Genomic DNA, 12,794 nt, shown 5'->3' with positions numbered 1-12,794 from the left:
GCCTCGTGTCTCAGAGTCTTGAAAATGCCAGGGCCGTCCTGTGATAGACGCTCCCTGCCAGAGCGCCTAAGGACCTGTTGATCTATTAGCTATTTTTCAGTAGCTGAAAATGACATCTGTCCTTGAGCAGCCCAGGCCTTGGGGAAAAGGAGGGAAGGCTCATGGAGCCAGGGAATCTTATGGGGTCATGGGTTTCTCTAGACCAGGAATTCTCTTCTTCAGCACTACTGACGTTGTGAGCTGGGCCATTCTTTGCGTTAAGGCTGTTGTGTGCATTTGGTAGGATGTTTAGTAGTACCCCTGGCCTCAGTCCACTTGATAACAGGGGTCCTCCACCGCCCTCTTGTGACAATTAAAAATGTTTCTAGACGTGGCCACATGTTTCCTAGGGGTTCTCAACTACCGTGATCATCCACCGCCCCCACCCCCGGGCCATCCTGGAGGGAGAAAGGGCATGGGGGAAAAAGATGCATGAGAATGGAAGGAAGGTATGTGAGAAGCAGTATGGGGGGAGGAAAAGCCTTGGGTTGAGAGTCAGGAGAACTGTGCTTCTCATTCCAAGCCTTGATGGCTATTGGCCACATGCGTGACTTTGGGCAAATTGCTTCCATCCCTGATCTTCAGTTGCCTTGGCTGTGGAATGGGGAGTTTGGACAGTATTCCTAAGATCCTTCTAGCTCCCTAAGTGAGATTGTTTGAAAGGGTTATGTTAATGCCCTTTGAGTTTGCCTTGCCAGTTCAGCCATTTACTAGTCTGTAACTGTGGGCAAATCACTAACCCTCCCTGAACATTAGTTCCTTCATATTTAAAATGGGATGATGACATCTACTGGGCTGTAGGGAGGTGCTTCAGATATTTCACATAACAAGTCACCCGAAGGGAGAATCTTGAAACAGTGATGCTTTATCATGCCTCAGGGTTCTGTGGGCTTACCGAGCAGTTCCACTTTACGTGGTGCTGTCTGGAGGCCTAGGATGTCTGAAAGGCCCAATATGGCCACAATCTCACATGGCTGGACTTGGTGCTGGCCACCAGCTGGGAATCAGCTGAGGTGGTTGGCCAGGGTGTATCAGTCAATTAGAAGACAATAATTTGAACATAGAAGGTTTAACATAAAGTATTATTAACCATAACAGAGATTGGCTAGTACAAAGCAAAAACTCTAAAGACCACAGGAGCTGCAGCCATAAGGAGCAGCCCCTACCCCTAGGTGTTTTCTCTAGCATCTAAGGGTAATCTATGTGCTGGTGGTCCACCCGTAGGTGTTTTCTCCAGCATCTAAGGATAATCTATGTGCTGGTGGTCCAGCTTTCACCGATTGTCTCCTTGAGCACATTCAGTCTCTGCCTGACGCCGGGGCCCAAAGTCAGCGTCACAGCTTTTGGGTTTTGTTTCGGCAGCACCCCTCCACCAGGTACTAACTTGCCCTCCACTTTTCTATTGCTGTGTAACAAGACATCCCCAAATTTAGTGGCTTAAAGCAACAATCTTTTTCATAGTTGTGTAAATTGCCTTGGTGATTCTTCTGCTTCCTGTCATTGACTAGGGCTCTGGCACTGCTGAGAGATCCAGGATGGCTTCACTTGTACGGTTGGCATTTGGAGCTACCTCTGGTCAAGAGCTCAGGAGCTGATGGCCAGGGCCTTGTTCTTCTCTATGTACTCCAATACCCTTCAGACCTCCTGGGCATGGAAGCTGCAGAAGGTGCTTTCCATCGGATTCTATTGGTCAAAGCAGTCACGGGGCCAGCCCAGGATCCAGGGGAGGAAAAAAGCTTCCACCTTTGATATGAGCGGTGCCATGGACAGAGAGGGAGGAGTTGTTGGGGGCTCATCTCTGAAGATAGCTACCACAGGAGGATTAAATGGGACAACACAGATAAGTTTGGGGTATAGTGTCACGTGCAACAGATACTAAACAATTAGTGTATCTGGCTGCTCTTGTTATTACTGTTGCCATAACATCATAGCAGTGCAGCATTCTCAGCCAGGGGCAGAGGGGGCTGGTAGGAAAAACTGGAAGCTGGAGGTCTGGCATCTCAGCTTTTGTCAACAAGAGTGTGTGGCCAACCCCTTCAGCTCTGGAGCCTCGGGTAGTTTACCCACTTGATAAAGGCAGGTGATAGCAGCAGCCCACTGAGTGAACGAGAGCTTCAGCTGGTATGCAGGGCAGGCTGGATGCCATGGCACTGCTACTCTGGGTACTGACACTACCACACCGGCCCTATCTCGGGCTTGTCAGCAAAGAGGGATCTACCATCCAGCTAGCTCACATTCCTCAGCAGCCAGCAGGAAGCTTCCAGAGAAGAGGGAGCTGGCTGTCTATATGAGCATGGAAGGCCCATAGCACCTACCTCTGCAAGAGTATGGGAGAAGTGCCTGGAAGGAAGGAGGAATGAGAAACGCGCTTGGGTAAAGAAAGCTTTCATGGAGTGGAGTTGGAGCTGGAGTAGGAGGGGCTGCAGAGGAGGATGTAGAAAGCAGCCCCCGCTCTCCTCAGCGCTTTCCCGACGCATCACAGCTCCTGGATGGCCCCCTGCTCCTTCTCCAGCTCCACCTCTCACATGCTGTTCCCCATGTCTGGAACACATTTCTCCTCCTGGCTAACTCTTTACTTTGGTTCACTTCTTGCTTTCAAATGTAAGCTTCACAGGGACAAGCATCTTTAACTATTTTCTTCATTTAAAGGAACCCGAGTTCATGTAACAGCACCAGCTACACAACAGGTGCTCAATAATGATTTGTTGATGGAATAAATGAGCTCCTGGTTTTCCTTTAGGTCTCAGTTTCAAGATTACCTCCTTCAGGAAGTAATCAGCTTTGCCTGCTTAACAACCCTTTGGCTGTGCTTCTCTTTTTCTCCCAGCACCAAGGCTCAGGGCTCTGCATGGCCACCCGCTCCTTGGTGGAGAGGCGGCAGTAGTGGTGGAGAAGATGGACTCAGGGACCCAGGACCAGAGGCTCTGACAGTCTTGTGTGGCCCCTTGAGCTGGTTGGGTGGAAGAGAGATGCGTCACCACCAGAGGCACAGAGCCTCTGGGTTCCCCCAGGTGGCACCTCCATAACCTTCTGAGGGTGGCAGCCCTTACAATATCCTCCTTAACCCCTGAGAAGGGAGTGTTAAACCCCAGAGCAGAGATCAGAGCCCCTTCCCAATAAGGGCAGAACTGAAAAGGCCCCTGGAGAGCCTCTGGTCCAACCCCTTACTCGACAAGTGTTCAGGGCATCTGAAGCCAGAGAAGGGGAGAAAGGCAGGGGGGAAATGGGGAATGGGGAGCAGTGAGAGACACTGAGAGATCAATCAGAGCTACACATACTGGGGATGGTACATTGTGTTTAAGTTTGGACTTTGTCCCGGGGACAGTGGTGGCTCACTGAAAGGGCAGCCTTGTGTTTGATGAAGGTCTCTTTGGCTGCTGTGAGGTGGGAAGAGCAGGACTCCAGGCAAGATGGTGGTGACTGGGCGTGGTGGCAGCAGTAGGGAGAAGGAAAGAGGGGGATGGAGAGGTATTTAGGAGGCAGAAAAAGAAGTCCTTGGGGCTTAATGAATATTGAGGGTGCAGGCATGGATAAATCATAGGTTCTGGTTTGGGCAACTGTGTTGATGATCTTGGCAGGATAGACTGGAGGAGACCCCAGTTGAGAGGGTGGGAAGCAATGAGTTAAGCTGGAAGGTGTGCTGAGGTAGAAGCATCTCTAAAACTGCCAAATGGAGGTGTCTTGTGGGAACTGGAGCTGGTGGGTCTAAGCTGAGGAGGGAGGGAAAGAGGAGAATCATCAGGGCTCTGAAGCCCAGGTGGAGGATTTTAACTAGGGAGGACATTAACTGCGGTGGTAGCTGAAGGCAAGAGGCTGATGCAATTGCCTAGGGAGCGTGCAGAGAGGTGAGAAAAGGCCCTGGGGTGGTTGGAGGTTTGAGGCAAGGTGCAGGTGAGGTGTGTGGCCTGTGAGCGGAACCTCCTGGGAGAAGCTGGGAGCCTGGCTTGGGAGACAAGGAGGTAAAAGGCTCGAGACTCAGGAATTGGGAGGTGGGAGAGAGAAGGAGGCGGGGAGCCCCTGGAGCATGGGTGGAGGCCAAAGGGCCCTGGGGGGCCTGGAGATTCCAGGGGGAACTAAGGAAGTGGGTGGGTCCTCCAAGGACGTCCTGGCGAGATGGGTGGGAAAGGCCAGGGGCTGGGTTGAGGCTGGGCTGAGGCTGGGGCTGGGTGAAGCGGGGGAATGAAGAGGGCCAGCATGGAAGGCGATGTGCTACCCCCCAGGCGGGCTGTAGCCTTGCGATGACTGTTCCAGCCCTGATTCCTCGAGGGTGGGTCAGGGGCAGGTGCCGAGGCTCTCATCTTTCCCTATTTGGTGGGCAGCATGAGGAGGACGTGGCAATGGGGTGGGGACCAGACTGACACAGGGTGGCCCCCCAAGGGTGGCTGCTGGCACTCCTGGTGGTTGCTGCTGTGGTACCTATGTGGTGGGATGACTGGGCGCAGAGTGAAGATGTGTGGAGAAGAGAAAGTGGGGGGCAAGAATGGGGCAAAACTCAAACATGCATGCATGCACACATACCCATGCACACATATAAACATGTGCATGCACGTGCACTGCCTTCCCTCTGATCCTCCGGCCTCCTTGGTCCTCTTCAGAGCCAGTTGGAAGAACAAAACCCTGCGCCATTCCGGACTGACAGGTGTGACAGGTGGAAGGTGCTGTGAGCACAACCAGCACTGCCTGGCCAGGAGATGATAGAACCATGTGGGGACAGGGCGCCACGGGTGTCCAGGCTGAGAACAGGCCAGAATGACTCTAGTGTTCAGGCCATATCATCAAGCTGGGATGGTCACCAGCTGGTGGGTGTGGGGGCGCTCCAAGAAAGCAAGACATTGCGGCGCAGAAAGCAGGTCCCCCAGTTTATTGGATAAGAGAAGACAAGAGGCCAGAGAGGCAGGGGGAACAGTCTCACAGTGCTCCTTTAAGAGAAGAAAGGCCCTTATCTCTGGGAGGTGCTGAAGGCTGAGACCGGGGAAGGAATGGGTCTATTGCCCAGCTGCAGGCCCCTTTCCAGTGGGATGAGAGGTGGGGAGGAGCCGCTGGTGGGAATGAGCCGATGGTGTATTCTCAGAACACAAGGGGAAAAGCCAGCGACGTGCTGCTGTTCTCAGCTGGGGGTAGGGCAGTGAGTGGCATGTCTGGCAGGCAGAAGGGGCTTTTCTGGCTCTCTTTTGGGCCACCTAACACCTTCCCTGGCCACAGGAGCCCCCTCCACAGGTGGTGTTCAGCTGGCCACAGGGTGCACACAGTCCAGTGCTCACCACCAGGTTCCCGTTGCAGGGGGCACTGCAGACGCTGCCCGTCACCGGCCGGGAGCCTGACACGCAGAGGTCTCCGCACACGACCCCACCCCGGGAGCTGCTGACACCTGTGGGAACAAGGGCAGGGTCAGGAGACCTCTGCTGGTGGCCGTCCCATTCAGCCACCTTCCTTTGATCTGTCTGAGGTATTGGCCATCCAGGGAAGGATGCGAAGAGCCTCCAGTTCTATTCTGAAGGTGTGGAGGGAACCCTCACCTGGGAGCCAGCAGACCAGGGCTCTGGTCCTGGTTCTGCTTTGTGACCTTGAGGGTCCCTTCCGTTATCTGGGTTTCAGCTTTCTCACCAAGGTGAAGGTTATGAGTGACATCTGAGGTCCCTTCTTGCAGTGACATATTATTATTCTTTCCCCTCCTCAACACATTCATGCTGTGAGGTTCTTCCTGCAAGTTAACCTCAGTCTCTTTTGCTGCATGACCAACCTTCCCCCTTTACTGGGGGAATTATTGGAAACACTCCTCCCAAAGTCTCTGTGTATACTCATAGTCACAAAGTCCTTTTTCCCCAATCTACATTGTTCTTTTCAGGGCTCAAGATACTTACAGACATTCACAGCTTCAACACCGTCACACAGCCTGAGTGGGGGAAAAGAGAAGGAGGGGAAGATAAAAGAAAAGTCAGAATGAGGTCACCAAATTTCCCCTAGGTGCTGAAATTGGTCATCACAGGGCTATTTCTGACCTACGTATATGCCCTTGTGTAACTTAGAAAAAGGTGCCTTTCTGGCAGTTGAAGCAACGCCAGGGCACACTGTTTAGCAGGCAGAGTATGGTTGGATTTCAGCTCTCACGTGTCTTTCTGCTGGCTGTTTTGTGCAGTGAACAACCTGAACAACCATATCTGGCAGGTCTGGATAGGCTCAGCTTTCAGAAGTGGAAGGCCCCTTGGGAGGATGAGGTCAGGGGTGGAGTTTGGCCAGCAACCCTGCCCTAGAGTAGGTGATGTTCTAGAATCCAGGCAGGGTATGGCTCTTGGGACAGTTGAAAATGAGACAACTTGAAGATATGGATCCGGGATCCGTAGAGGCAAGAATGTCACGTGGGGACTGAGACTGAGTTAGGGAAAAATCAAAGGTGAGCAGGTCTATGCAAGGGAGTGCTTAGGGCTGGGTTGGACCCACCTCTGCTCCTCGCCCTCCAGCAGGCGCCTGTAGGTGGCAATCTCGATGTCCAGGCCCAGCTTGGAGTTCATGACCTCCTGGTACTCCCTGATCAGGCAGGCCATGTCTTGCTTGGCCTTCTGCAGGGCAGCCTCCAGCTCTGCCAGCTTGCAGCGGGCGTCACTGAGGGCTGCCTCACCCTGCTGCTCAGACTGGGCCACTGCGGCTTCCAGCTTGGAGTTCTGGGAGGTAGGGGAATATGGAGAGGAGAAAGCAAATTTTAGTTTCCTGAAATCCCAGCCAGCCTCCAATAGGATCGTTCAACTTCTATCTTAAAATACTATCTCTCCAATCAGCTTCCTAACCTTCCTTCCTTCCCTCTTCACTTACACACACACACACACACACACACACACACACACACACACACACACACACAGAGATACTCACACACACCTTGGCCAAGACAATCAGAAAGATCTCAGAAGATTCCTTATCTTACTCTGTCACCCATGAGGCTACACTGGGAAGACTTTTCCAGGGTCTAACTCAATCCCTCTGTTGAGGGCTAACCCTACTCTCTTCCTATACTGAGGGGTGGGCCGGGCTCTCACACCTGGCACTTGGCGTTCTCCACCTCGGCCGTCAGCCTCTGGATCATGCGGTTCAGCTCGTTGATCTCCTCCTTGGTGCGGCGCAGGGTCTCCCCGTGCCTGATCACCGTGGCCTTCATCTCCTCGCACTGGGAAAGGAGAGATGCTCATGAGGCTCAGGGTGGGACCTCCCATCCATTCAGGACACCACGGATGGTTGTGCAGATTGTGCAGTGCTCAGCCTGTGCAACCACACATGGCAGTCCTGCCCTGCCACCTCAACCTGAGAGCTATTGGCTTTTCTCTTACCATCCTTAGGGATCAGAATCCCCAGACAAAGAAGCCTTTTCTACTTGATGCCTCACATCCCTCCCACTGCCATGTCTAGCAGGCAGGTGTGCTGCCCCACTCACCTTGCTGCGGTACCAGGACTCAGCCTCTGCCCGGCTGCGGGTGGCAATGTCGTCGTACTGTGCCTTGATCTCGGCAACAACGCAGTCCATGTTCAGGTCCCGGCTGTTGTCCAGCTTGACGACCACGGAGGTGTCTGAGATGTGGGACTGGAGAATCCGGATCTCCTGCAGGAGAAGGAAAAAGAAGGACACACTCACTTGTCTGGGCTGGCCCTAATCCCTGGATGCCTATCATCCTTTTGGCTCATCTGGAGCGAACCTCTCATATTCGGAGAAACAGACCTGATGAAATCGCATAACTTTCTGCACAAATAGGAAATCCCCTTAGAGGAAACACAACCGCTTCTCAACTGCTTGCTTTTGTAATTATTCAGGGCCATGTGAAGCCAGCATGATCCAGATGCTTTCAAGGGGCTCAGACGCTGTGTGTGGGGCCCCTTTCCATCCTCCTAGACCAACCCCATGAAGGAAGGCTGCTGCTGCCAGAGAAAGTCCTGAGCCAGAGCAATGGGTTCGAGGCTGTCTGACGCTGTGTGGGGCCTATGCTGCAGTTGTCTGGGATGCTCACTCCTCACTCTCCTGCCCCTTACTAAATCTGTTCCTTGTTGGTTCTCCATTCCTCTGTCTCCCTGCTCCTTCCCTCTCCTTGCTCCCTGCCAACCCTCCAGCCGTGAGCCTGGGTTCATATGTCAGCAGGCCTGGTCCATGCCCGTGGGTGTCTGGGTGGGAGTGGGGGTCCCGTGGGGGGATCTGTGCCCGCCATGGCTGAGAGCCCCGTACCTCCTCGTACAGCTGCCTCAGGAAGTCGATCTCCTGGACCAGGGCCTCCACGTTGGCCTCCAGGTCGGACTTGCGGAGGTAGGCGCAGTCCACGTCCTGCGAGGGGTAGAAGGGGCTGTGAGGCTGGCTCTCCCCAGAGGGCTCTGAGGACCTGGCTGCAGTGTGGCAGGGCAGAGAGGATGGGTGGTGGGACTTGGGGCAGGCTCAGGGCCAGCTGGGCTTCTTTTACCTTCTTTAGAGCCACAAACTCGTTCTCTGCTGTGGCGCGAAGTGCAACTTCTTCTTCATACCTGAGGTGAGCAGGGAGAACAGGACCATGTCAATGGCTCTTGATCTTGGCCGTGAGCATGTGTGCAAAGGCGCCTCCTTCCTCGACCTCCCCCTGCTCATCTCCACCCCCAAGTGAAATGGGCAGAGCTCTGGGGGAAGCAGGCTGCTGGCACGGGCCTACTGGGATGCACTGGAGAACCCAAGTACCCACTTCCCAGTTTTGGTGGAGGTTGGGAGGGCAGGATCTGGAAGCTGAATGTGTGAATGTGTGTGGGTGGGGAGTGGGACGTGCTGTTTTTTTCACCCAGGTCTCCATTGTCTCTTCCTTTGAGCTCTCCCCTAGTCCCACTCAGCTGCAGGTGGTGGGATCCTCGCTCTGTCTCTCCCCTCCTGGCCTGAGCTGTGGGAGGCAACTCAGAGACAGGGAGGGAGGGGTGTGCTGGGCCTGGGGAGCCCATGGAGAGAATGTCACTGAAGGAAGCTGGCCACTCTTCAAAAGCAGATTCCTTTTGAGGACCCAGTGCGTGTTCTTCATATCATACGTCACACTTTGTAGTGGAAGGGCTAGATCTGTGGCTATGTCATGCCTGCCTTCCAGCAGACTGCAGGTTCTGCAAGGACCTGCACTGTGTGGACTGCGTGGCCCTGCGTCACTGGCACAGCACAGTGTGCTGTCGTGTGGCAGGTGATCAGATAGTGTTAGCTGAGTGAGGGAGCAAACTTAGGAAGAAGTATGTTCTTGACTTTGAGATCTGGTCTCAAAGGGACCAGGGAATATGAGTTTTTGTGAAAGATGGATGGAGAAAGGGAGAGAGCATTGTTTCCCTGATCTGCTGGTGGAAAGACATGCAGAGCCTCAACCCCACAAAGGGCTAGGGCCCACTCAAGAGACCCCTGTGTCTCGAACAGGGGGTGCAAGGGGTGCGGGTTCTTCTCCACTCTCAGGTAGAGATCTCAGCTGCAGACTGGATACTCCCCCGAGGCTCAGGGAGGTGCCACCATGCTCTTTCCTGTGCCCAGCGTCCCTCCTGTCCACACTCACTTCTTCTTGTAGCCCTCCAGCACCTCCTGCACGTGGTTGAGCTCCGAGGCCAGCCTCCCGCTGTCGGCCTCCACACACTCAGCCTCCCGCCGCAGAGTCTCGATGTAGCCCTCAAACAGGGGCTCCAGGTTGCTCTGGCAGCACTCGCGGTTCTGGAAGAACTGCAGCTTGGTCTCCAGCAGCTTGTTCTGCTGCTCCAGGAAGCGCACCTGCCACCCAGAGGCAGAGCGTAAGAATCTTTTCTTGCAGCATCAGAGGGCAAGAGGGGTTCCCAGCACCAGGGCCTGAAGGCCCCCAACTCCCTGACTCAGGGTCTTCTCTGGCAGGGAAGACTGGCCTGTCCCGAGGAGCAGGCTGCCTCCCAGACAACCTCTTGCTCTAAGCCTTCCTGTCTTTATCTCAAAGGTAGGTTCCTTTCCTCATTGTCAAAACTGACCCTCTCCTATCCCATTCCTCTCACAAAATGCCATCAGGGCTTAACCAGTTCACCACCTGGAAGTTCTTCCTCGGAGCTAACTTTAACCTCTTCTAAGTCAATTTACCTGGTGTCATGGAAAATGCTGGAAGAGTCCAGATTCTGCTACCACTTGTTAACAATGGGCCCTTGGGTAAAACACTCATACCTCTGCAGAGTGGGGAGGTTGAAGCTCACCGCACTATGAGGATTAAAAGAACCATTTAACAGAAGGGAGCCCAACACTGAACAGCTACTGCTGTTCAATCACAGCAAGCCAGGTGGACTTTTCTAGAAAGGTAGACTGTAAAAGTTGAAAAATAAAGCATGTACCAATTATTCAAACCCTACAACAACAATGCAATTAGAATAATAGTCACCTGGAATATGATACTAGGAATGTCCTGTGCTCCAACCCCCTCATTTTACTGATGAGGAATTGGAGGCCAAAGAGGTTCCCCAACTGCCTGAGAGCTCACAATGGCAGAGGACAGCTCAAACTCTGATCTTCTGCTCTGCAGGGGAGTCTTCTCTCACTATGACAATTGCAGGAAAATTTCACATCTCTCCCAGCCATGAGGCTGGCCCACCACCCCACTCAGCTTCTTTTGTCTAATAACTTGGCCACGCCCTTGGCAAGGCCTATCTTATGCTATCCTTGGTCTCTCATGCTTTTAGAAGTTTCAGATTTTTTTTTTCCAGTCCTTTCTGGTGGGCATCTCTCTAGTGTGACTTCTCTCTTGAGGTTGGCTCTGGAGGGCTCTTTCCAACCCCAGAACATGCTCCTAGTTAGAGCCTTTTTTCCCAGTCACTCACACCATTGCTACGTGGTGATTGCCTGGATTTGGTGGAGAGGGGGCTGCAGACTTGAGCTGGAAACTGACTTCACAGATGGTTTCAACCGAACCCAGGCTGTGCACTGCCTGCCTCCCCATAAAGCCCATGAGGATGGGGACCACGTCTCTTGCTCACCCCTGGATCCTGAGCCCCAGGCGTAGTGGCTTTGACAAACTACTCTGGCCCCTGCTCAGTGACCAAATCACTGCCTGGTATAGAAAGTTCTATGCCATCCACAAGACCACCTCAGACAGTCTTCCAGCACCACACTTACTAGCCCTGCCTTGATGGAGAGAGCACCTCCTTGGCGTTTAAGCAGTTATTTGGCTTCAAATGCTCTGAGCGCCCACACAGTTGTCTCTCGCTCACTAGGCGATATTATTGCTCAGTATGGAAGACTCTGCCCCTCATTCTGCTTATGTGTTTTCAGTGAATCTCCCCCAACAGTCTGGAGGCTCCTGGTCCTGTTTTTGTCTTTCTGTCTGTGTCCTAGAAGTATGACTACCTTTCCCTTTGGCCTGGGAACTTCCGTGAGCAAGTTCTTGCTTTTGACTTCCCTGTCAGTGCCCAGCCTGCGTCCTGACCACGATTAGGAGCTCAGGAAGGGTGTGATCCAGGACACCCACCTTGTCGATGAAGGCCGCAAACCTGCTGTTGAGGCCCTTGATCTGCTCCTTCTCCTCCTGCTTCACGCACTGCGCGTTGGGGTCGATCTCCAGGTTGAGGGGCGTGAGGAGGCTCTCGTTGACCGACACGGTGGTGATGCAGGGGGGGCTGGGCCCGCACACGCCCCCGGAGCGGTAACCGAAGCTGCGCCCGCAGGAGCCGGCACGGAAGCCCCCGCACACGCTGTGGCTGCCGAAGCCCCCGGCGAGGCCGCGGTAGCAGGAGATGCCGCGGTAGGGGGCGGCGGTGATGCAGCAGCGGCCGGGCCGGGGCCCGCAGGCCGAGATGCAGCTGAAGTTTCCTGGGCGGAACCCACAGCCCATGGAGTTGAAGCCACAGGTCATGATGGAGGTCAGGAGCTGTCTGAACAGTGAAGATGGCAGAGGGTGGAGCCAAGGGCCTGTGCTCCTGGGCTGATGGCAGGCCCTTTTATATGCCAGGAGCAGCTGGCATTAAAAGAGGCAGCAAAGAGACAATAGCTGAATTTTATTGGCTTGGCATCACCCTGGCCTCTTAAGCTGGAACCCTGCTTGCCTCTTCAGTGTGGCTGCATCAACAACAATCCCGGGCCACGGGCCCTGTTTCATCTTCAAAGCCCTTTACAAGCTTCCTCCTTGCTGCTGCCCCTCCCATTGGCACTGCTGTGGAGCGGGGAGAGGGGCTCCTGAAAGCATCAGTTGCATTCCACTCTCCAAGTGAGGAGAATGGATGCATTGACCTGGGGTGAAGCTTGCTCTCTGAACCCTGTTCTGAAACAGACAGAGCTGGGCTATGGGCCCTGGACCCCTGGCCTGGCCCTGGGGTAGAGTGGCTGGCCTGTCCCAAGGAGCGGGCTGCCTCCCAGACAATCTCTTGCTCTAAGCCTCCCTGTCTTTACCTGAAAGGCAGGTTCCTTTCCTCATTGTCAAAGTTGGCCTTTCCTAACCCATTTCTGCCCAGAGCCTGGTCAGGGATGGGAGTGGGGTAGAGATTTGGGGGTGAGGAGAAGGCAGGGTCTTTGCCACCTAGGGACACCGTCTGGGACATGGAAGAAACTGGTTCAGGGAGTTCAGGACAGAACCAGGGCTATGCTTCAGAGTTCCAGGAGTCATCACTGATGGGATGGGGAGTGGGGAGTGTGGAATGCCTCAGAGCAACAGGGACTGAGCAGGGAAGGCTTCATGGGTGACAGTGGGGACCTGGGTTTGAGGAGGATTGGGGTGGAGTGGTACGGGCTGAGAGGTGACCAGAAAAAAGGCTGGCTCTGATTTGCAGACTAGACTATGTATACTCATTCATTCAGG

General features: G+C 54.0%; 1 protein-coding gene across 1 annotated transcript; it reads right to left on the bottom strand.

Annotated features, from left to right (window-relative positions):
• Positions 1–4,875: 4,875 nt before the first annotated feature.
• Positions 4,876–11,909, bottom strand: LOC116561433 (keratin, type II cuticular Hb3). The gene is made up of 9 exons (XM_032293218.1): positions 11,472–11,909; positions 9,555–9,763; positions 8,472–8,532; positions 8,243–8,338; positions 7,463–7,627; positions 7,073–7,198; positions 6,478–6,698; positions 5,901–5,932; positions 4,876–5,407 (listed from the first exon to the last, which is right to left on the bottom strand). Exons 1-9 carry the CDS (start codon positions 11,853–11,855, stop codon positions 5,220–5,222), a joined length of 1,482 nt encoding a protein of 493 aa, XP_032149109.1. The 5' UTR covers positions 11,856–11,909; the 3' UTR covers positions 4,876–5,219.
• Positions 11,910–12,794: the final 885 nt, after the last annotated feature.

Source organism: Sapajus apella, unplaced genomic scaffold (assembly GCF_009761245.1).
Source record: "Sapajus apella isolate SASKATOON/1434 unplaced genomic scaffold, GSC_monkey_1.0 scaffold2, whole genome shotgun sequence".
Lineage (NCBI taxonomy): Eukaryota > Metazoa > Chordata > Mammalia > Primates > Cebidae > Sapajus > Sapajus apella.
Note: the sequence above shows the minus strand (reverse complement) of the source record. Positions and strands in the feature narration are given on the sequence as shown.